The sequence below is a fragment of the Magallana gigas genome, chromosome 9 (assembly GCF_963853765.1).
Source record: "Magallana gigas chromosome 9, xbMagGiga1.1, whole genome shotgun sequence".
NCBI lineage: Eukaryota > Metazoa > Mollusca > Bivalvia > Ostreida > Ostreidae > Magallana > Magallana gigas.
The window spans coordinates 5,143,608-5,169,889 of record NC_088861.1 but is presented as its reverse complement, the minus strand read 5'-3'; the positions used below and the strand labels follow the sequence as shown (position 1 = coordinate 5,169,889).

General features: G+C 31.6%; 1 protein-coding gene across 1 annotated transcript in view; it reads right to left on the bottom strand.

The window, feature by feature from the left end:
• LOC117685375 (uncharacterized) overlaps positions 1 to 26,282 on the bottom strand; it is a 46,485-nt gene that overhangs the window by 16,410 nt on the left and 3,793 nt on the right. The window contains exons 2-10 of the mRNA XM_066071989.1: positions 24,595 to 24,670; positions 23,348 to 23,411; positions 22,904 to 23,068; positions 22,650 to 22,744; positions 19,784 to 19,999; positions 19,039 to 19,254; positions 9,235 to 9,447; positions 6,388 to 6,603; positions 5,873 to 6,088 (exon numbers count right to left, since the gene is read on the bottom strand). Coding sequence (XP_065928061.1) covers positions 5,873 to 6,088; positions 6,388 to 6,603; positions 9,235 to 9,447; positions 19,039 to 19,254; positions 19,784 to 19,999; positions 22,650 to 22,744; positions 22,904 to 23,068; positions 23,348 to 23,411; positions 24,595 to 24,623 — 1,430 coding nt within the window. The 5' untranslated portion in view covers positions 24,624 to 24,670. The remainder of the gene's footprint in view (positions 1 to 5,872; positions 6,089 to 6,387; positions 6,604 to 9,234; positions 9,448 to 19,038; positions 19,255 to 19,783; positions 20,000 to 22,649; positions 22,745 to 22,903; positions 23,069 to 23,347; positions 23,412 to 24,594; positions 24,671 to 26,282) is intronic.

Below are 26,282 nucleotides of genomic sequence, written 5' to 3'. Positions count from 1 at the left end.
AATGAATATTATTCACTTATAATGAATAAATATATAAAATCAATTGGTGAGGAAAAATAAAGCATAATGACACTTGAAAAAAATCTGAATTTAAAAAAAACAACAAAAAATGCCGTTGCTATAGACTTTTCAAAAAGTAAAAAATGTTGTGTGACTTTTTACGCAACTTAATTTTCCATAGCAACAACATTTCTCTATTGCATAAAAAAGCTTTTTGTGGTATATAATAAAAATTTAGATATATTTTTACAAGTTCAAACTTAAACAATTGCAAAAAAATTCTAAAATCAGGAATTAAAGCATATCAAAATCATCTTCAATTTCTCAGTTTTTCCTATTTTTGGCCTTGTTGCCATAGCAACGGATGTCAATTTTCATTTTAAAATAAAGATTGCATGGACATTGATATGGATGTAAAAATTTAACAGTTTCCCATTTCGGCTTATTAAAAAACCGCAAAAAACTAATTTAATAAAATTGTAACGGTTTCCATGGTAACATTTTAAAAGTATTGGTTTCTCCATCAATTTTCTGATATAATTAAAAAATTGAAAATAGAACAAAGGCTGTTTTATGTCTTTGATAGTTTATATTAGTGGGCAAAACCTTCTAATATGGCTTCAAAGTAGGAAAGTTTTGCTATTTTTCCATCTTTAGCCTCGATTACCATGGTAACGGTTACCACCAGCAACCAACTTTTTGTGTAGGTGTGTCCATATATGAAATATAAGGAAAATTGGTGACTATATGTGGCCAGACCCTTTTATAAATCTTTGATTTTTACAAAGTATTGATCTTAAATTTTACTCCCATAGACACAATTTAAATTTAAATCTCGTGCGATTGATGGTTTATAAGACCCGTTTTAAGAATATAGAACACTTTTTTGAGACAATGTTGTTCAGTATTTTATTTCTTGAATTTGATTCTGTAGCTGCGCAATCCAATTGTGATTAAAACAGGCCTTGTTCTGCTCTTGTATGCGTAATTTACATACACCACGAGAAACAAAATAGTTCACGTTTTTTTTTATTTTTGGAAAACAGTTTTTATTGGTTTTGGGCAGAAACAACCCAGTTTGAAGAATATTTAAATTTTTATCATCAATGTATAGGATGGCCGCGCATTTCCCTTAGTGTTACATGCTAAAGTCACCTAAACTTTTTTTTTTTTTTCAAAAAAAAAAAAAGTCACCTAAACTGATTATTATTAGAATGTAAAAAGTCCTTTCTGCAGTATTTAAATCTATAACACAAACAAATGCTATGATTTAAAGATCTTTAACCTACTCAGATAAATGCCGGCAGAACAATATATTGTAAAGATTCATTTTAAAATCGGTAAAGCAAAGAAAAACAAATTGCTGATTAGATAAAAATCACTGTAAAGAGAAAACTGGTGATTCTAATTCTAGCCCGAAAAAAATCAAAATTCTATGATTTCTCAAACTTTAAAGGGGCATGGTCACGATTTTGGTCAAATTTTATTTTTATGTTTTTATTATTTACAATGCTTTAGAAATGCATTTCTAATGATCAAATCAAATTTGAGAGTCATTAGTAGAGTTATAAGCAAGATACAGGGCTCACAATTCTTTGTCATATAAACAAGGCTCGTGCCCTGTTTTTGTTTACATAGGTTCCATATACCAGTAAAAAATCTTTTTCCAGCTTATTTGTCTATCTTTTTATTTATTTTAAGCATAGATATACAGTTCCTAACGTTTAACACATTCGATTTAGGTTTAAAACTGAAATTTTTACTTCAACGTTCAAAATGTAAACAAACGCTTTGTTTACATAGCAAATAATTTCAAGCTCTGTAACTCACTTATAACTCAACAAATGAGACTCAAATTTCGGTTGCCTATTAAAAATGCCTTTCTGAAGCATTGTTAATGTTAAAATCGGAAAAAATAATTTTTGACCAAAATCGTGACCATGCCCCTTGAATGAAAAAAAATAATGATCACTTGAAAACTATCAACCTTATTACCGAACATTAAGCATCGCTTAAAAATCTTGTTTTATCTTCTAAAAGAAAGAAAAAAATAGTAGAAAGGTTGTTCTGGAACAATTTGAGGTCTTTTCACCTTATTTACTTTATGTTTGAAACATTTAGGTTTTGATAGGATTAATAAAAAGCTTTTTCTGCCTTACTTCATAAAAGAAATGTATAAAAAATTGACCTTGAACTTTTACTTTTATGTCAATTTGATTGGCCAAGGTCATTTTTTAAAAATTTTAAGGTGGTCCGATGTCTCTACAGAAGTTGCAAGCGTATTAACAAAATTTTCAGGGGTAATAACTGCTTTAAGGAAACATCGGATCGTTTGGTCTGATAAGATTGAAAATGTATCAAATCAACTAACGGTTCTAGAAGTGTATCAATAACTAGAGGTACTGTGAGCAAGCTCACAATTGATACCCCCCGCTAAGAAAAAATTATATCTGATGTATTTTATCTATTATAGAAAATATTGGATCAATCTATTTCACCGTCCATTTTCTATAAATAACAACAGCTCTTTTTTTTTTAAATGTTAATATGAGTACACAAACCAGTTTCTATACTTTTAACTCCATTTTATTTTAAGGAGGCCGACTTTAGTTTGCATTGCGCATGTTTTTGCGCATTCTAATATAATAAAGTTGATTTATACTTCTTATGATTTTTTTTTCATATGATTTATAAAATTGAACACAATAAACAAAATACAGATAAAAATATTCAGATTGTTAAAGGAAATTTTTATTTTTAACACGATTTTTACGTTGTGCGGTAGGGGAGCATTGCCATTGCGCTTTTATGACGTTATGATAAAATGAAGCTTTGTGGGAGTACGTTATAAGAAATAACATGAAAGAAAAAGTAAAAATTGTACGCTGTTGAAATTTTATATACAGACCGATGCTATCCTCGAGGACAATTTCCTCATTTTTGGAATGAATCCATTATACCAATCATCATTCGTGATGATCCAAATATACAGGAAAATTTGGTGCATCTTAATATTTTGAGATGGCCCCCACTAAAAATCAGACGGTATAATTTTTTGTTTTTTACATATAAGGTAGGAAATTATATTACTAATCATATATAACAATTTGAGGAAAAAGCTATTGTAGTATTTTTTTTAAAAATGCTTTGATGCGCGGAAAATGACAGTTTCCTATATATTCCTTTAGTAAATGTACCTCTATTTTGAGATGGTCCCTTAAAAGAACCAGACGGTCGATTTTCATGAACCTTCGCAAATTAACTAGAGTTGGTTTAAATTACATATGGTTAAAAAATAAAGAGTTATGCTATTGTAGTTTTTCCGCAAAAAAACCAAATCGGCCTCCTTAAGTTAACTGTTAATGCATGAGGACGTTGGCATTCTTTTGTTAACAAACATTACTCGAATCAAATGAAAATCCACAAGTCAAGCAGCCATTTAATATAAACATTTTAAATTGTTATATTCAGTAGTATATTCTTACTATATAACTCTTTATAGACGAACAGTCAATAATTGTAATATAAGCTCGTCCAAAAAATATTGACCGGTCAATATTTTTTTGATATTGACCGGCTAGGAATAATATCTAGAGAACATTCCCTCTATTTTAAATAATCGCCTCTGTTTTGTTGATTCGTAAACGATGACGTAAATAACTCTTCGCGACTCCAAAACAAGATGACGTCATAATAGACAGCCAGTCAAGGCAAGTAAACAACGGACGCGCAATGCGACGATTTGCTACATGTATCATAACGGATAATATAAGGATTTGCGAATTACCGTGTGAAGTAAAATCAGGTAGAACATCTGTATGTTAATTTTTACGGTCGGCAGAATATCACCAGTGACTGTTTGATGCTGAGGATATTTTGGAAATGAATTGCGCACAAAATTGAATTCGTGAATTCTTTGTTGAGCTGAGGAAATTACGGCGATCTGTTTTCAATTACTTTCTTAAATTTTTGTTTGTTTCTTCATATAACAAAACAAATCTTGACTGTGTTTTCGGACAACATTGATTATATTAGCCCCCTTGGGACAAAAATATTGCCCTCCGCTTCGCGTCGGGTAATATTTCGTCCCTCAAGTGCTAATATAATCAATGTTGCCCCCAACCCCAGTCGATATTTGTATATTATTGGTATACTGATCCCGATTTTTTTCTGATTTTATTTCCCACACATTTTTTTTCCAAAAAAAAAAATACATCGAGGAAAGCCATTTTCAGAGAGACGGGGATGAGAAACTAAGAACTATCTTATGTGGTCCGGGACAAGCAATCTTTGTGTCAAATTTTAGGTTCTAATTATTTCCATTAATACAAGATGTGACGCAGCGGAAATCAAGCATTTTTTAAACAATGACATTGAACTTGCTTAATTGAAGTTGAAGTTCTGACAGTGACCTTGACCTTGCTCAAATAACCTTGGCTCAAGGTCACGACACACCCTTAGGTCAGAAGCGATCTTCATTTGAAGTGAAAACTTCCAATGTATCTCCATAAGAAAGATTTGGACCGGACACGAATTTTGCACTTTTTCTGCCAGTGACCTTGCCCGAATGACCTTGGGTCAAGGTCATGACACAACCTTAGGTCAGAAGCAATCGTTGTGTGAAGTAAGAATAACTTCCATAAGAACGAAATGGACCGGACACGAATTTTTCACAGACAGACGGACGGACGGACAAGGTGATTCCTGTATACCCCCAAACTTCGTTTGCTGGGGGTATAACAAGTATTATGTACAAAAGGGGCAATAACTATATAATTATTTCAAATTTGGGACTGAAGGGCTGTATTTTAAAATGTCTTATGAAGTCCTACCACATACATGGAAAAGTTTGTCTATACTACCATAAACAGAGATATGAAAACTCATGAACACACAGACTTTCGAATGACATTGACCTTTGTGTCACTTTGATCGGCCAAGGTAGACGCTTCAATTCAAAATTGTCAAATATCTTTTCTACTAATGGTAAAAAAGTTTACCAGAAAGTGTTTTTATTAAATTGTTGAATTTCTCAGGGGAAATAACTCCTAGAAAGGGCTTTTTGCCCTTTCAGTATGAATAGAAGCCTCTAACAATATAAATACATTGGTAAAAGTCTCAAGTCTTTACCTCTAACGGTTAAAGAGTAGAGATACCAAGCATTTTGTAAAATAGGGATAATAACTTTATAATTATTTCAACGTAGGGACTTAAGGGTAATATTTTGTAATGTCTTAGGAAGTCCTACCACATGCATTAAACATTTTCTCAATACCATCATAATAAAATAATATGTAAAATAATAATTACATATATTTTTCGAATGACCTTAACCTTTGACCTTTATGTCATTTTGATCGGCCAAGGTAGGTGTTACAATTCCAAGTGATCCGATTTCTCTACGAGGTATGGTAAAAAGTTGAAACTGTTTTTATTGAATGTTTGAAATGTTCAGGGGCAATAACTGCTAAAAGGGGCTTCGGGCCCGTATCGGTATGAAACTATTGAAGGAGTCTCTAAATGAACTTAGTACATTGGTTTAAGTTTTAAATCTCTATCTCAAAATTTAAAAGAAGTAGCAATAACAAGCTTTTCATACACAAGGGTAATAACTTTGTACCGTCTGGGATTTATTAAGCAAAGGGCATTTGGTACCATATTAAATGTCAATTACATAAAGAAAAAAATTGTTTCAATATATTAGGTGATAAAAAAGCTGTCCAGAGATAAAAAAGAAGAAAAAAAACATACATAGGAAATACAAAAGGTCTTTCATCTAAAAGGTGGAAAGACCAAAGAACCTTTCTTTTTCTTTTTAAAGTTCATCAAATGCATTTTCTCAAAACTGAATTTAAAAACCGCTACAACTTACTTTGTGTTTAAATATCTTTGATATTTCTGAAACTCTTCTATGTTGTCACATAATTTGTGATCCCTGCTCAATCTTTGTCGAGTATGTTGTTTTGCGCAATCATTACACAATGGCTCAGGAACGTCACAGGTTTTGCAGTAATGTGTTGCCTTACTTTTAAATTCTCCATAGAGACAAGGATCGCAGAAAATTTCTTGTTGGTCTGTTTTGCCTGCACTGAAAATATGTTTTTCTCTTTGTTCTTAATTTTAACATTAAAACAAAAATTGGGTCTCAAGACATTTGGGGAAATAATCTTGTTTTGGTTTTTAAATTTTAAGAATACAGATGATATTAAAATAAACAAGGTTATTGGCAAGTTTCTAAAGCTTAAGCAAGTTAATTTGATTTTATCAATTTTTAACAACCCCCCCCCCCCCCTAAATGTATCATTATATTTCTGTTTTAAATTTTAGCAAATATATTTTCAAGATCAATCATTATTTATACGTGTATACCTCCTTTTGACCACTTACTTTGGGTTTGAATCTTTTTTATTCTTATCAAATTCTCCTATATTGTCGCATATTTTGTGATCTCTGCTCAATTTTTGACGAGTATGTTGTTTTGCGCAATCATTACACAATGGCTCAGGAACGTCGCAAGTTTTGCAGTAATGCGTTGCCTGGATTTTTATGTCTTCATGGAGACATGGAATGCAGAAAATGTCTTCTTGGTTTGGTTCGTCCGCACTGAAACAGTTATGAACAGTAATTTTCTTTTTATTAACATGAGTACAATAATTATCATTCCATATGCTAAAATATGGATCTTTTGGCAACAGATTGTGCGATAATGTAAAGCTAAATTCAATGATAATTTGTTTTTTCTTATTTTTACAATTTTTTCATTATATAATTTCGCCAACACAGTGAAATTACGTCGCTAAGATCGTTTTGCCATTTAAAATAAAGGCATTGTAAACATTTTAAGTTTTTCTAAGACGTTTTTCAAAATTCTGCTAGCATACCGTCATTGGCTAAAGATTTATTTTGTTTAATATTGTAAACCGAAGATACTTTTAAAAGTAGGAAAATATTCATTATTTCTTTTTCTTTACCTGTTATTTGGTTTTCAAACTTTATTTCACTTAAGTCGTTTTCAACATTTTTATAAAAAAAAGAATGTCTACTCGAATTAAGAAGCAAGAAATCATCTTTTTAATATTATGAGCTGATAATTTCGGTCGGGGCGTGGTCAAATCCAATAAAGCCCAAAGGGCTTTAAAATAAATCTGACCACGCTTCGACCGAAATTATCACCTCATGATATTCAAAGAATGATTTCTTATTGCGAAAATTTATATTTTTTCAAATTCATACAGTTTAAAACAACATTTTAAAATCCCTTTTTTTCACATGTAGCACATGCTATGTATTACTACGGAGCACAGCCAAAGCCGTGTTTCGGTTATGCTATAAGACACGCCTCAGCTTTTCTGGAAACTATTGGGTTATAGGCTTCAAAATTGATTCGTAATATTATCACAGACAAAGAAAGTTGAAAATGTAAATATTTAAAAAATAAGCGAAGGTGTTTTGAAATAATATCTGTTTTAGTGTTTATGTGTCCTTATTGATTACATTATGAGATTGGTTGTTTTTCCTACCTAAGAAAATAATCCTGATTTATGCGCTTTATATTTGTATAACTCGTCTAACTCGTTTCCTAGTTCTTTCCTCTTTTTTTATATTGTGCACAATCACTACACCCAATCTCCTCAATATCCTTTTCAATTAATTGAATTTTATTTCTGGTTATTTTACCTTTTGGTGTCCAAATTGTTATGTCGAAATTTCTTATCTGCATAAATAAATATATTTTGTTTCCTATGCGGATCATTCTTATTTGCTATTTCATCTGACAAGTCATTCAAAAAACTCATTTATTGTTTTAGCATAGTTTGCATCATGTTAAACAGTTGAATTTAATTTCCAAAAGCCTTTTCCTTTAGAGTTACACGATAATTTTAATTAAAAAACTATTGACAGGTTATCCCTCAATTTAGAATAATTCACATTGTTTGCTTGGCGTACATAAGATATTTTCTGGAGCATAAAAAAGTTTCTGCTCACTATTACATTATCTATTCGACCTTTTGCTGTACCATTACCATCGCAGACGATGTACCTTCTTTGTCGGGCTTTAATTACGACCACTTATCCAATACTATACATTTGTTGCATGATTTAGGGCGTTGCCCTCGAGAAATATGATTTTTCATGGAGGAATAAATCTTCATATTTCCCTCACAATCATGCAATAAATTGTTTATTGTACCCAACGACAGGTGATCATGTTGAATAAAGTTTTCTTTTTGCACATGATTGTCTAAACCAATAAGATATAGCATTATACTGAGGTATAATAAATTAAATTTATGTCATCTATCAAGGTATTTTTCCCCTTTAACTTTTACCATAGTGATAATTTTGTTGTCCAGCTCAGCATTCATCGTTGGTCATAACCTATTTACAGTGCATTGCTCTTCTGAAGAAGAAACATTTTTCATTACGATATGTGGGAAACATTAGATTTTCAAAGCTGGCATGTATGTTAGTTCCTCTTGATGATTATTATAGGAATTAGAGTACCAATGCAACGGGTGTTGACAAGAGACAAGTGTTAACACAAGATTGAGCCGAGCATGAAAAGGTAAGGCCTAGGTTGTTGAAATAATGATCATTTTAACATACAATTATCACTTTTTAAATTCAATTTAATTTCAATTCGATAGAATGAAGAAGTAGTGCAGAAAGTAGAGAAATCAGAGGGGTTAAAAAAGAAAGTGGATGTCATTTCAGAGACTTGGGTTAATTTGCTGCGAGTCGCTATGAGTTGTAAACAAGTTCAATTTTATATATCTATAAATATATTTTTGTAGTATTCTGTTAGGGCTTGAAATGAACTTTCATATTTTACCAAGGATATGTCTGAAAGAAATATAGCAAAGCAGCTAGAGGTGTTTAGGTTTATATTAAGTTCTATTGAAAATGTATTGGTACTTTTTTCTCAATATTTAATCTATAGCTTAGCAATTTTTTTTTAACTTGAGCGGAAATCAGCTGACCGGACAACCCTCTTTAAACAATCTAAATCATAAAAAGAAAGCCTCTTTTGTATTGCTTGTAATATCTTTTAATGTTTATATATGACTATATGACAATTATATATATTTTCCAAATATTTGTTTTAGCAAGAACATTAAGTATGATTAAAAGAAAAAAAAATATATGATGTGAGTTTCTAATTGTATATTTTTCCAATTGCGAAGACTTAACATCCTATTTTAAAAGTGAAACAAAATATCCTTGACTACTTACTTCGCACTTGCATCTCTTTGATGTTCAAGAAATTCTTGTATGTCACATAATTCGTGATCCCTGCTCAGTTTTTGTCGAGAATGCTGTTTTGCGCAATCATTACACAATGGCTCAGGAACGTCACATGTTTTGCAGTAATGCGTTGCCTTAGTTTTTATGTCTTCATAAAGACAGGGATCGCAGAAAATGTTCTCCTGGTCTTTTTTGTCCGTACTGAAAATAATAAACAGAGGAAAAAGTTAGTTTTCCATTTTTATTCAGATATTAAAAATATTAAACTCCGCTACCATTTTCTTGTTTTTACCTCGTTTGTTGGTCTATTTGGTCACACTGTAAAATCATGAACCGCTATTTTTCTTATTAAGTTGATAAAACAAACTAGGGATTTCAAATTCACTCCAAAAGATTATTTCATTAAAGTAGCCTTATACTCTGTACTAATTTGACTCAATAATCAAAAGCCTAGCTTTAAGTAATAGATAAACATTTTAACAATAGATATACGAGGAAAATTCAAATATTTAGTAATATATGCTTTATTTGTTAATACAAGTATGTTTTACGGTGCGACCGTTGGGGCGAGCGCAGCATGTGATCAAATAATGAATTATATTAAAACAATAAAAATAAACGAAGCAACGTGACGTAAATGAATTTGAATGCAAAATAAAAAAAATATACCTATTTTTTTCAGTAATATTTCAATATTCATTATTCATAGAATATTTTATTTATTTATAAATAGAATTTATCGCAGGTGCAATGCATGTTTTAAAACTTACATATAAAAAAAAGACTTATCATAGAGTCCCCCCCCCCTTTAAAAAGAAATTTAAAATTTACATAAAATTTGCTGATCATAGAAGGAAAATAGATAAATGGACATGTAATAAATGGAAGTGAAAATAAAGAAACCATTGAGCAGCTAAAGAGCTAAAGGCATACTATGCACTCTCCATTCCTCACCCGGGTTGATTTTGAGAATTACTTGTACTTTTTGCTTGTGAAGATTTTTTGAATAATGCTGCCAGGCCTCCTTTTATTAAACGTTCCTTGAAATGACCGTAAATATAGTGAATAAAATAAATGTGAGCATTCATCCAAATAAGAGCAAGATACAACTGTTTCCAATCTTTGAAAAAATGTCCAAATTTGTTAGCTCTGCAAGATTTTGAAAAGATAATGGTATTTTTATTTCAGCAGATTTAAAATAACTACTTATAGTAATTTCCCCTTATTGTGACGTCAAAGTTCACGTCGGTCAAGTGTCGCCTTTATCTTTGAAAACACCCTGAATAAAACTACGCAAAATATACTGTTTTGTTTACTTAAAAAGCATGATGTTCTTAAAATTATCAATTTTTCTGTTTCTCAAAAGTTTTACTTTGATTCTCGCGAGAAGGTATCCAGTCTAGTGAGATCAAACGCCACTGATGAATTGTATTGTGGGTCGAAATTCACTGACGCCGAACAATTCTGTCGGATCAATGTGAAAGAATCCCATTGTGACGTCACTCAAAAAGACGAAAACTCCGTTAGTCTTATGTAATGAAATTACGTTGTCTTAGCAGTATATTTACAATGCATGTACATATACTTTTATCTTGTTCTCGTGAGAGTGTGAAATGGGAAACCATATTTACAGGAAACTGCTGGTCCGATAAAAACAGGGCATTACTGGTCTGAGTAAATGACGCCAAGAAAAACAATGTGCAACTAGTCCAAATTTTCTATTCACACACGCCTTGCCGGTAGAGCTCGCTTTGCTCGCGGGCGCTGCGCTCGCGATCACCTCTCAATAATGTGTATATACCCTCTTTTGAAAATTATTGTCAATAACGAAATTTGCAAGAAATCCATTTTCTCAAAAATTTATTATTGATTTTTGGGAAATTAAAAATGGATATACAACTAGAGCCGAGCTCGTTGCAAGCATCGAGGAGGTCTTCCGTTACATCTGCAAGTCAAGAAAGGATTGTCAATCAGTCTTAATAAAACCATCCATCTTCTCCTTACACTTGTCAATGTCTGACATAAATTGATAGGATCGAGGTCATTTTCCCACTACATAACTGCTGACCAATCAGGGCTTTAGAAAATCAATTTGAACTCTTGAAAATTAGTTCATGCTTATTTTCTATATATCAAATAAATGTATTCCCCAGACTACAGAATTTTTTAGAGTTAAACCTCTCGTAAAACAGATAAAGGCATGTCTATGATACTGGGGATATATTTAGACAAGAAAGGTATTGACTGCGACTTTAAAACACTATTACGCACATAAAGCTATTCCCTATACTGTGGAATCATTAGATTTCGTGGTGGCTCAATTTTCGTGGAATTCGTGGGTACCTCTCATGCACGAATTAACATCCTCCACGAATTATATATTAGGATTAAAAAGCCATATTTCGTTTTGTAGGTATAAGAAAATACTCGAAATAACGTCCCCACGAACCTATAAAATTTCAGCAATCCACGAAAATTGGCCCCCACGAAATTTGATGATTCCACAGTAAACGAAATGAAAGCTGGTATGCATGTCTTCATGTGAAGCTTTTAACTCTCTTATTACGCAATATCCAAACAATACTATATTACAATTAGATTGATAAAATAATGAAGAACAACCTTTCTAGCGACATCAATATCCTAGCATGTATCGTTTTTAGTTATACAGCAAACACTTTCCGGGCGCCTAGATCACTTTTTTAAGAATCCAGCCCCTTATTCTGGTCTCACATGAAAGCCCTTTAAGCATTTGATCTGTATGCATTTAGAATTTGTTTCAAACTATAAAAATACGAAGCAAAAACAAGAGTAAAAATTAGCAATTTTTAAAACATATAAATTTCGATTATATAATTCAAGCAGTACAATTGGAAAAATCTAAAATACAAAAAAGAGGACAACATTCAAAGTGTCAATTTTAACGATTTCTTACATTTAACTATTTGTTACGGACCATTTCAGAGCCCTTGTCCGGAAACAACTGCCCTTGAAATTTTTTTTAAAAAGGGGAATAACTCGAACCCGGAATATACGATTTCTCATTTTTTTGTTTTTTTAAAAACTAAATCAAATTTACAATACACGCTGCAAATATGAATGAAATCGGATGACAAACATAATTAAGGTTTAAAAAATGTCTAGAAGAAGAATAACAATAATGAAGAATTACCATCAGAATCAGTACAAGGTTTACCGTTGGAAACGGAAGACCTTAAAAAGAGTCGTAAGATTGGATTAATTTACAGCTATATAGGTACATGTAAATGAAACCGATTTGTGGACCTAACGTATTGGAATACAACATAAAAATGAGCTTTCATTTTAAAAATAATGGTATTCATTCCATTGAATGTCAACTTTATAAAAGATAATGGTAAAATAGATGATATGTTGATAAAAAACATATATTTTGTAACTTATTTATTTTTATCGTGATCGGCTTCGGTGGATCACAGTTTTGTCAAAATGAGTCATGTCGTCCGGCAAATTTTACTATTTGCGCACGCATTGCGCCTTGCACCGCTTTATTTACTATGCAATGAAAGCTTCATGTATTATTTATGTATTAATTACATGTAGATTTCTAAAATCGTGATGTTATTCTTATGCATTTGCCTTAAGGATTACGTTTATTCAGGGGCGAAAAAAAAATCCACTAATAGGAACGACAAGTTGCTGTCCTTTAAAAAAGGACTACAATACGTGGACCATTTGCATGTGTTTCCAACGAAAACGTGAAAGCCTTAAGATTATCAGAGATTCCACCGACTCTATCCCTCTGCTTTTAACCACTAAATTTGTACGTTGTATTACGTATACATGTATGTATAGCCCTGACTTTTTATCTCAGAATTTAAAGGATTCATACTTCTAAAATAATTTTGATCAATCTATGAATGAAGTTTGCATGTATAGTATCAGGCATTCGGTGAATTCTACTATTTGCGCACACATTACGATTCGCACTACTTTGTTAACGATGCAGTGACAGCTTTGTGTAAATTAAAAATTTCATATTTTGATGCATTTTTCTTGAGATTCAAACTTTTATAGTGACATAATTATTCAATCATACTTAAATGCTTAAACAAATTTAATCGGGAAGTTCTCTAGCCTCGACTACCTTAAACATATATTTAAGTTACATGGTTACATGTGTATTCGGAAAACAACAAAACATTGCAAATTATGCAATTTGATGCATGTTGTAGTTTCGGCATAACATTAACTTATTTCATAATACTGATAGTTCATATCACATGCCAATCATTTCTTGAAAAGGAATACTTTGTTTCTGTACTGTTTACCGACAACTTTACAATTACAGCGCCTTTGAACTTTTGTGTGCATATGGCACGGAATCCCGATCCCGATTCAGATAAACGTGTTAGCCTGGTTCCCTGAGCTACCCATTACGCACAGGAACCAAGCTAGCTCATGCGCAGGCTGAATTTTCCCCATAGCATCCGGTTTAACCTCGCTTATATATTTTCTGCGTGGACCTCAGGGTCCACGCAAAAAACTACTTATTGCACGTTGTAGCCCCACTATTGTGATGCTATTTTTCACTTTCAAATAACTAGGTCAATGACCTACTTTTTCTGCTAATGACCTCTGAATGTTTTTTTTTAAATTGTCAAAATTTGTCAAAATTGTCCACCATTTTCAAGGTTTTCTTTATTTTGTATTATTAGAAATAATAAAACAATTTGTAGTTTGGGAAAAGATAAAATACGAATAGTTTTACTAATTTTATATTTGACTGAATCGTTTTAAGCTCATATTTTAAGTTTAATTTAGTCCGAATTTCCTCTATCAATTTCCAAAATTGTACCCATTTTTTATCGAGTTTTACAAAAAACGGACTAATAGGAGCTCCAAACCATTGATTGCCTAAAACTGTGTTTGCTGTCTGTATTATGTTGACATTAACATTATATAAGGTCAATGATCAAAAAAAATTTCCAAACGCGTGCCAGCCAGTGATATAAATTTATAGACGAGTAAATACAACCAAAAAATATGTAAAATGATATGAAAAAACATAGAGAAACTTAACTTTTGCAATTACATTGCAACAGAAAGTTTTTAAGAGAAAAAAAGAATTTGTAAAAATTAGTCCGAATTTCCTCGGTTTTAATATTTATCTACCTTTGTCGGAGTATATTTTCCTCAAATAAACAAATCATTGATATCAGTATCGATATTTGTTAATAACGTTGTTATTTTATGTATTTAAAACAACTTGGTACTTCAGATATTAAACTTTGTAAAAATATTTTTTGAAATCTCAAACCCTGAGTAAACGTAATCCTTAAGGGTAAAACATATACATACTCTTATACCATTCTCTCACCATGGGCCAGAGGTAGTTCTACACAAGCTTCGCTTATACCTCTGTCAACACCGTTAAAATAGTCGGTCACATGATCAAAACAAGCATGGCGAGAACATGGCGTTGTTAATTTTCTTCTCCTGTACAATCAGATTGAAGAAAAATATTAACGGGCAAATACTAAATAGGTAAGTTTAAAACTATCATAGTGGATGGCAGTAATATTGCTGCATATTTGTGTAAAATCAACCATTAATCGGGAGCGTGCAAAATCATAATTTTTCAAAACTTTCAAACATCTGTCAAAATAGATCAGATGATCAGATTTTTATTTTTACCTCCGCAAAATAGCTCTCCCAGTAACTTTAAAATAAAAATGATTTTTAAAGATTTAAATTGAATTTACAGATAATCATATTTATATATCATAGAGATTGCTCATCGTTTCAGTTTGTAGAAGAATCTTGTACATCGGGTGTTGACAGAGGTGAAAGCGAAGCTTGTGTAACACGACTTCTGGTGAGAGAATGACACTTATACACATAATGATTCAGATCACGTTTTTTTAAATGCTTAAGAATATTTATCGGAAGTACAATTCGCCTGCTAATAGTAAAATATTATTCATGCCCTGCTATTTCGGATACATCACGAAAACGGTGGGATTTATCTTTTTCATCTTGTTTACTGCGTGTACCGTAATACTTTTGCATTACTTTAACAGAGCTGACCAATGACATCACATACCGATCAATTTTTTTTATAATCAGGTGATATTTAAAATTAGATGCCGAGTACCTTCTCTAAAATTGAAATGATTTTGAAAAAAAAATGATTAAAATGAAGAATAAATAAAATGACTTGGGGTGGGGTTGGGGTGGGAGTTGGGTTAAACACTTGTCAATCAAATCAAACAATGTTGATAATGTATCAGGGATCATTATGATGCTTGCAATATACTACAATCTACATGTAATAGCATACATCTTATTTTTAGTTTTTCTTGTAAATCAATATCATTATTATATTACTTAAATGTTATTTACTATTTACATAACCGGAAACGTGCTACTACAGCTTCAAAACGAACCATACTATTCCGTGTAAGAACAAAAAAATGTTTTAAAATTTACTGTTCTCATCAACTTTTTACTCATGATAACGATACCAAAACGTTTGTCAATTTTTCATTTTCTAATTACATAATATCACTTCACACACGGGTGATTTGAGACAATGAGGCAGGTATAAACAGGTAAACTAACGGAGCTGCCGATCCAAACACGAGTACATGTATAGCTGGGGTATGTACACATGGCACAGGTGTCTGGTGAACAAAATGGGGATTTTACATTTTAGCCTGATCGATCGATTTGTGTAATTAGCAATTCAGTTATCATCTGATAAAAAAATATAGACTGTGTAATAAAAATAGGTGAACATAAGCTAACATATGTATATAGTACAATCACCAGTGGTTAAATAGTCATGGGACTATTAAAAAGTAATTAGTTAGAAATAAATGCCTTATTTTTTTCTTATTTTTACAACAGTTTAAAAATGACAAAATATAAAGTTCAGCTATCTTTTTGTAATCTAAACAATTAATTGATTTCAGAAGTAATAACGTTGGTCATTAAATAGGTCTTAATTTCGTATTTAATCACTAGACGTTTACCCGTGTGTGCACGGGTTGACATTGCATAAAGGACATTTACGAAATAGATACATCGACACATTGTATTGTTGACATTTACATAACCAATCTTTGATCCTACAATAATTATTTTTAGTAAAATAATTACAATAAATTACAATACCTATTAATTTCACTTCCCTATGCTTTGTTAGAAAAATCTGTGTCTTGGGGCACGACTTCACCACACTTAAAACGCCTCACATATACCCGTAATATAGCAGAAATTTGCAGAATCGCTCCGAAGAGATTTTGGAGAAAATTAATGAAGTTGCATTGAAAATAACATTCAAATTTGTAATAGCAAACAATTCTTCAAATACTAATGATGTTTAAAATGTATAAAACAAAAGACAGCAATCTTCAGATTTATCGGTATTAAAGACCAACAAGTCGGTCTATTATTTTAATATAGTAGCATAGAAGTGCAACTTGTTTCGAGCGCTTAGTTCAGAAATTATACTACAAAAAGCTTAAATTGTTGTATTGACACATAATCATCATGGAATATGAATAAACTTAGAAAATTGACAATGGATGTAAAAAAGTGTTCAATGATATTTCATCATCGCATTTAAGGACAACATGCATTTTTTAAGAAACGTTATCAGTCGTTCATGATCCGTTTGTGATTTTTTGTTTGATTCGTATGCATGCGTTTTGATCGTTTATTATTTTGGGTCCCAAATCAATAATAATGAATAATGGGGGACATACATAATTGTAATTTTATGTCCCTAAGAGGAAGTAAAATCCGCCTCATCTTTTACACAGTATGTATTATCAATAAGAGTTAAAAATGCTACGGAAAATCAAATATATATTTTTTATATTTTTAAAATTCTGCTAAATAAACTCAGAATTTAAATGAACAGTGTGTTACATATTTGACTGCATTTATGAAGCATACAGTTTTCCGAATTTGGTATTTTTGTACAATAAAATACGGTTTGAAACTCAAACAACAATATATAAGGTAATCTAGGGTTGATACCAAATCGGTTGATTCAAAAACTAATCATGTGTGAACATAGGTATTATCCAAACATATCGAAAAGGACTTATACAATCGCACTCAAAATGTTAAGGGTTCTCGACACCCACAAACTTCTACTTTTTCTGACAGTACCTCACACAATTAAGTGTTATTTTCTCTGTGACACAGTTGATGTAACTAATTATAAGGTCTACCAACCGCAGGTCCCGAGTTCGAATACTGCAGGGAATTTTATTGTCATGAAGAGCGGTAAAATTCAGCCCCCCCCCCTCCCCTAAAAAAATGAAATATTTCTTGGTAATTTTCAAGTCGAACACATGCTGAAAGTCTATATCTTTGAGTAATTTACACAAGTTGGCGTACAATGCATAACTTTCCAAATGTACTTTTTCACACAGATCTCTATTTTATTAAAATTTGACCGGCATTATATCTACCCTTTAACAGTAATGCACAAAACAAAGGTACAATTGTATTTTAAATTAATGCAATATAATATAATAGTTAATAAAATGTGTTCATGTGGAACCATAAAAGTTGCACACCATCTGTTTTCTGTATGTAAAAGTTATTTATTAGTAAATCAATACCTTATCAATATTCTTTAATCTTTTTAAAGTAAAATGTTCTTTTCATACTCATGGGTGATGAATCTAATATGTCTAGTGATGAAATGATGAAAATTTGTAGTTCAATCAGTTTTATAGACGTGTGGAATATTTATCTACATGATTTAATTTTATCTGCAAAATTTTCTAATTCTACTCCTACACAAGTGTTTTTTTTCTGTTTCGTTTGATTTTGTACAAAATCAAAACCGGAGATAAAAATGCTACGTAAAAGTCAAATAAAAATTGTAAAATCAAAAACAAAAAATAACGTAATTTGGTACTCGGACTACTTTAAGGGGGGTTAACTGGCCATCTTGTACAGATATAGACTATGTAAACATTTTTAGAACTGACTTATTTATACCAAAACTGGCCAAAACTGTTGTTTTAACAAGAATAATATGAGGGTTTTTTTGTTGCAAATTGCCTGCGCATACGCATGCAAAATTATCATGCCTATCCGTCTATTATTGAAAGGTATTCATCAGTGTCCACTCTACAATCAGTCGACATACGAATTATAGGAAACGTATACTAAGAAATCCTCTGTCTTTGTGGGGGAGGGGGGGGGGCAATATTGTTTTTTTTTCATAGAAAAAAATTGTTTATTCAAAACATTAATTGTTGAAAATGAGAGATATTTCCATACCAGTCCAAAGTTTTATTTTTAGTTCTTATGCATGATTTAAAAGTAGGGTAAAGATCCAAAAATTATTGTCTTTTATAAAAAATATACATACATTTTTTTCAACGAAAATATAACTTCAATGTACCTTTTGTTTAAGACAAAGACTAATATATGTCATGCCAACTGATAGTTTCTGAGACCCATTTTACAATGTAAGAATAGGGTAGTTTAATTCGCCTTGAACAAACAATAGTCGAGTATTGACAACCCTTAAAAATTAAATCACAAAAATTCAGCGACGGTTGCCTTTTAATTTTTGAAATAATGACGATTTAAAATATATCGAGCTTATTATCCGACTGAATTATTCTGTATAACCAAAAAAAAAACAAACAAACAAACAGAACCCCCCCCCCAAAAAAAAAAAAACCCCAAAACATATACGCTATTGAGGTTAACCGATAATATTTTTTCTATTTAATTATGAATTGTACAGGTACATTGTAATACGTCAAAACTTACTTTGCGTTTAAATCTTTTTTATTTTTATGAAATTCTTTTATGTTGTTGCATATTTCGTGATCCCTGCTTAATTTTTGTCGAGTATGTTGTTTTGCGCAATCAATACACAATGGTTCAGGAACGTCACAAGTTTTGCAGTAATGCGTTGCCATTGTGTTTATGTCGTCATAGAGACAGGGATCGCAGAAGACTTCTTGAGCGTCAGTGTGTTCCGTACTGAAAAAAAAACCATGTGCAATTAATTTTCAAAATTTCAGCGGGCGTATTGATCGTAACCTTTTTACACTATATACATTTTAATATTTTCAACAACAACAATTCCTTATTAGAATATATAGGAAAACATCAAAGTTTTAAAGCCAATATATAAACGAATGTGTTTTTTTTTAAACTTTATGACAGAATATAGTTTAACGAAGTAGTTTGGTGTATGAAGGTAGGTTTGGTGTATGAAGGTAGATATGATGGGTAATTAACAGACCAGAAAACCTGAAAAACCAGACAGATAGTAAGCCCTGTTTACAATATTCTTTATTTTTCTTTTTAATTTTGCAAATTCAGACGAGTTGACAATTATCATTTTTTAAATACATGTATATATGCATCTGCTCCAAAATATACCAAGATTAAATGAAATAAGATACGTTGCTTTGATTTTATTTAATATTGTATATTTCCACAGTTGCCGAGATTACACATCATCTTTTTATACAAGTATGTATATGAATGCTTTTTGACAACTTACTTCGCAGTCAAAACTTTTTGATGATCAGAAAATTCTCGAATTTTGTCGCACAATTCGTGATCCTTGCTCAATGTTTGTCGAGTGTGTTGTTTAGCGCAATCATTACACAATGGTTCAGGGACCTCACACGTTTTGCCGTAGTGCGTTGCCTTAGTTTTTATGTTCCCATAAGTACGGGAATCGCTGATAGCTTTTTGTTGGACTGTTTGGTCCGTGCTAAAAAAAAACATCAACAGTTATTTTTCTTTGTTTATCAAAAAATAAGAATATCAAATTTGAACACAGATACATTGAACTTTCTTTTAGTATATAAAAAAAATGAGGAACGTCAAGGAAAGTGCGTTTTTAAGTTTTAAAGATATATGCTAATTGCTTTGCATTACGTTACGAAAACTATAAAACTATTACGCAGCTGAATGCTTCGTCATAACACTAATTAATATAAATAAAATTCTTGGGAGTACAGAAAGTAGGGAAAATCTAATATTGGCCTTTTTAATCTTTTGAACTCAGATAAATATTGTCCTTTTAATGATTTATTGAATTTCATTCTGGTTAGGCAAAAATCAACTAAATCAGTAGTTTGAAAGAAAAACATTTCAAGATAAAGTAATTTTGTAGCACATTCCATCATAGTAGGGCATCATCTTGCATTAGAATTTAGTTTGCATTAGAACCATCGACGAATTACGATAAACATATTTATTTTTGTTTGTATTATGTGTATATGGTATTAAATTGATGTGAGTTCAAACTTCTTTTAAAAAACTGAACTTTCTTTATTTTACAATTGATAAAGAAGTTATATAACTTATATCAATATCTCTCTCCTTGTCACGGATGGTAGCGTGAAGGGTCATTGGTGTGAGGAGAAGTCGGAGTACGCGGAGAGAACCCACGTGTCCCAGCGGGCGACCGCCATACCATATCACAAACAAACACGATAGATATATGCGATGCTATGAACGATGTTTTAGTTCCTTATTTCGATAAACATATTAGGATTTAAGGAAAGAAGGTTTCTTACGCTACAACGTTGATTTTTTTAGCTTCTACTTGAACTCTAAAATACTCTTAACGAAATCCGAATACAAGTACTCAGTATGGATTCAACGAGTAAATTGCAAGGCCGAATAAAATACAAGGATCTGGTAATGTCAATGTTGTTTTTATAATTTTTATTCCAGTACATCACTGAAATGGGACATGCAATATTAAAAATAAGCCCATTTATATGATAGGTGTATAAAATTCAAGTCACGAGCGGTGACGTCTTATTTCCACCTTCTTCAATCTGATTTAAAAAGGTTATTTAAAACACTGCGGTAAAACGTTTCTAAATTTAACGACTACCGCCTAACTGCAATCGAAAGTCAATAAACGAATTAAACGATATGAAAGAACTCGAGACGGAAGTGAAGAGTGGAGTATGTACATGTTCGTAGAACTTCGCTAGGCAAGTTTCCGATTATTTTTTCTAACTTCTAATCTTCACTTTTTGTGTAAATAATCTTTACAAAAATATCCTCATAAATCTTACCGCTGATGTCATTTTTTCGCTTGTCTCCAAAAGTCATTCAAACGCCATCATAAGCCTCATAGAAAGGCTTTTTACATATAAAACTGACAACTCCGCTTTTGTTTATTTGAAGAAAGTTTTGGGCAAAGCGACATTTACATGTAAAAACAGTAGCAAACGGAATAACGAACATTTTAATTAATGATTTTCATAGAAGGAAGTACGATATGTTAATTTGTTCAAAACTAGCGTATATTTCGTGCAACGTAAATAGCAAGTTTTTTATTAAATATTGTATACATGAACAGTAGCTATATATAGTCTAACCGAAACTTTTTTCGCAGAGCTACAGCTAAATGTACTGTATATATGTTTTGTCACAGGTATACACTTTCAAAAATACCCCAATTCAAAGTAACCCAATTATTTTTTCATTCCCAAATATGTTCACTGTTGTTTTGTCCGTGCATATAAAATTAGTCTCCACCGGCAGCTAATCAGCGATGAGCTGAATCCACCAATAAGAAAGTTTGTGGTAAGGTGCGGGTATTGTTTATGCATAACGTTGCTAACAGAAATGAACGCGACGGTATCGGAAAAAGTTTTAAAAATCTGCTCTAATAAAAAATTCTTAGGTACAAAATGTGAGGCAAATAAAATAGAATCATTAAATTTTTTTTAATTTTCAAATTATAACATATAAATATTTCATGGCAACTTTCTCGGCATACAAGGGGGATACTACATTAGGAATCACCCCTAACCTTAACCTCTCGAAGTATCACTTTTTGTGACAATTTCTGTTTTGAACCATCAGAAAAGCAATACATTTCCTATATTTATTTAAAAACACCAACAGAATAGATAATAATCAGAATGTATCTATGATTATATTAACCACTTATAATTTTGTACATTTATATTTCTAAAATCGAAAATGTTAAAATTCCCCAAACTCATGCATTTTTAATTAGGACATTTTGCACTATACAACTGTTCAAAATGTCGCTTTACTAAGAAATTGGGTGTTTTGGAACATAAATAAAAAAGAAATATCTATTTTACCTAATAAACGATTCAAACGGTTTAACGTTCACAATGCTTATTGCATTTTACTATAATATTCTAAAGTAACAGTCATGTGATTAATTAAAGCCACATGACCAACGTTATGTCTCCCCTTAAGAGCAATTCAAAATATGAACACATTACTGCTTAACAAACACATTTTGACGTGAACTTTATTACTGAAGTCGTTATTTGAGAATAATAAAAGGTCTTGCAGAATAAAAGACAATATCTCCATGCTAATGTAACAAGTATCTATTATCAAGAATTAACCATTACCCCTCTCTATTATCCACCAGGGAAAAAATCTTCTCTCTACTACTTTCATCACTGCCGTTTTCATCAGGAATGATAATGGTCTCACTTGACGTTTTCTAGGTATATAACAAGTATTTGTTAATCAAGTGCCTATATTTTAGTCCGTAGTTGATATCAATATGTCACAGATATCTCTAATATTGTTGAAATTGAAAAGTGAAATTGTAAATGTAAAAACTCTTATCATGAATAAATATTTTGCAGTTAAATCTTACCTGCAATTGTTGATAATGAGCATGCGAATCCTCTAGTAGGTCACAAACTGCATCATCATTTCTCTCGGTAATTATGTCTTCAGATTGCGGAGAAATCCCCAAATTGGTCGCTTTTTCCTCGGTCGGCACTAGTGGCTGAATGGCATGAAAAACATCTTTTTCCATCTATTAAGCAGAACCATTTTGATAAAATAAGCAAGAAAAGAAGCCTAGGGGAGAAGATATCAAATATCGCTGTATGGGGCATGTATGTCATCTTTGGAAATAATGTAAGCTAGATCATTTAATTTTCTTTCTTTCCAGCAATTATGATTGTATGTACAAAGACTTTTGTAAATCTTTACTTTCAGTTTACGAAGTTACATGCAATTATTGTAGTAACAGGTATATACGATTAGCGCTACTATTTAATTTCTAATATTTGCTTTTGTTCAATTTACTAACCTCTTCAACTTTTATACTATGTTGTGAATTATTTAAAGGTGTGTTATATTCTTCATCCTCAGATCTGAAAGTGAAAAAAAAAATTCTTTGAAAAAGTTTAAAGAAGCATTTGGATAAACTTGCATTGTATTGTTTTGTAAACAGTGTCAGATTAGAAAAATTATAACAATAATTTTATATTGGCATGTATATGCTTAAATATGCATCAAAAATATTACGAGGGGCGTTCAATGAATAATGTCATTGATGTTGCAAAAATAACAAAATGAAATATTTTTGTTATTTCTTTTAATTGTTACCTTCAAAATACAATCCTTTACAGACACATAATTTAACCGATTTTTCCAAGTTTTGAATGCATTCATACAATTTTTTTGGAATGACATTTATGTACTTATAAATTACAGAGCCTAAAGCATTCCTTGAATCATAGCTTCATTCTGACAAGTCACAGGGAGAAAAGTCGTTTGGATAGGGAGGATCGGACTAAACATGAACCTTTTCTTCTTCAAAAGTAATCTCCCAATCAGGGATTGATATGCTGGGGTGTTGTCATGAAGAAGTCGAATGTTACGAATTTCAATTTTTGTATACATATCCGATGGTTGATCAATCTTTTGGAATAACAACTAGACATACATGACATTCACTATCAAAACAATGCGTATAATAATTTCTTTGTATAACAGGGAGTTTTGCTTTTTAAATTTGTAAAGCGCATGTTCGAAATAATATCCATGTTTCATCACCTGTAACAATTTCCGATGAACGTCGTCCATTGCTATTTTTAGATTTTAAGTAATTTCCTACACATTTCAACACGCAATCGTTTTTGTTTTTCTGTAAATAGATGACGTATCCATCTTGCACTAACCTTTTGGAGGCCAAAGTTTGCTTAATCACCTGTAAACGTGTCTCAATGACATACACTTGTTTCAATACACATCACACAGATCTTTTAAGCCTTTGCCTTTTCTGACACATGCTTCTTTGTAGTCTCTATTATCAGCCTTATTGGATGACGTGTTATCAGTCGTATTTTCATACAATGTCTCGAGTAGGGGCTATATATCAGACTCTCAAAGAAGTATTCGATGATGGAACGTCAAATAAACGGGCATAAATAAAATATGAACCAAATCATGCCTGCAAAGAAATTCAAAGGTCAATCGAACACTGTAGTTTATGCAATCAGATAAGTGGCTATATTTTTTGAACGCCCCTCGTATTTAAAAAACAAAACTTACAAAATTGTCTGTTCTGCGAAATCTGCCATTCTTTTTTTTTTTAAAACATTAAGCGGAATTCATAAGGTATCAGCAGCTTAAATGTAAGAAAACATTCATTATTCAAAATCATCTATACCTCTCTTCAACACAAATAATTCAAAATGTTAGTTGTTTAATCATTGTTAAACACTGGAGTAAAACAAACAATGTTGCCCATGACCTCCTCCTTTAAACTTAAATTAATAAAGTCTTAGTATCCCAGAATGATTAGAACCGTTATACTAATAACTTCATGAAAACTAGAACCGTGATTTACATAAACATTTTCACTATTATGAAAGTAGACTATCTTTATTAAAATACCCTGCCATTTTTTTGCAATGTACTTTATAATGTCTTTGATTCAAGAAGGGCATGCAAAAAATCTTCTTAGTAAGTTGTACATATATTTTTTTTTACAATTAAGCTTTACAATAGGGATTAGTGATTAGAATTTAGTGGTAAAAATTACAAGTGGTGATAATGAAAAGTGTTCAAAATCAAAAGTCCAAGGCAAGATACAAAACAGTAGTAGACCGAAGATTAGAGTTAGGATCAGGTGCCATGGAGGAGTTATCATCCTCTGCTGACCGATAACACCCGTCACGCACTCTTTGTCGTACTCGGGAAAGCCAAAAAATTTGTATATATAAGGTGATTTATTAGGGTCTAACAATAATATGATAATATGAAAATGTCAGTCAGCATGCGACCAAGTGACCCATGAATCATGAAATGTTAATTAATTTATGTAACTTCAATTTCTGATTAATGACTTGAGGAATAAAATTATTCTGTGATGTTTCATAACAATAGCTTGGTAAAAGAAGTTGTACCAAGGTTATCATTAGAACCGCTTTGCTTGACTTTTTCCGATAGCGTCACGATCAATTATGTCAGCTAAGTCTAGCATAAACAATACACGCCATCGGTGTGAAAACTTTATGATTTATCAACATCTTTTCTTTGGCAAAATTATTTGTACACGCTTATGCAGTGCAAGAGCTGAAGAATTTCACGAACAGTTCATATTTGTCCAAAAAACGACTATCCCCTTGTGTTTGAACTCTATGCAAAACTAACTCTGTCTTTAAGCGGGAGTTAAACCATAAGATACGGTCCAGTGTACAGCGTTAAACAAAATACGTTGTATAATTAAGATGTTGGATGTGCTCTGCGTTCACCTCATGTATATACGTATATAATGTACAAGTATTACCTACTTACTTACAATGAACCAGTCGAAGTGATAGAGATGAATTCCCCGATTTCTACATCTTTTGATCAGCAATTGACAGTCAATACACGAATTGAACCATGATATGAAAGAACTTAAGACGGAAGTGGAAAGTGCAAGGGGTTATGTACATATCCGTCTATGCTAAGCAAGTGCCATATTCATTTATTCTTCTTTTACCTTACCGCATTCGGTATTTATTAATGTATATGTATCAAAATATTCCCAAACAAACAACCGCAGATATCATTGCTTGTCTATGAACCACCGATCATCAGCTCCAAACAGTACCGTGGTTGTTTACGTGTAAAAAATGACGGCTCTTCATCCGCTTTCCGATAGATCCTGAAGGTTGTTTTAATAAGAATAAGATTAGGACAAATAAACCACAATCATTAACAAAAGTTAACATAATGAAGAATTTTAAAAG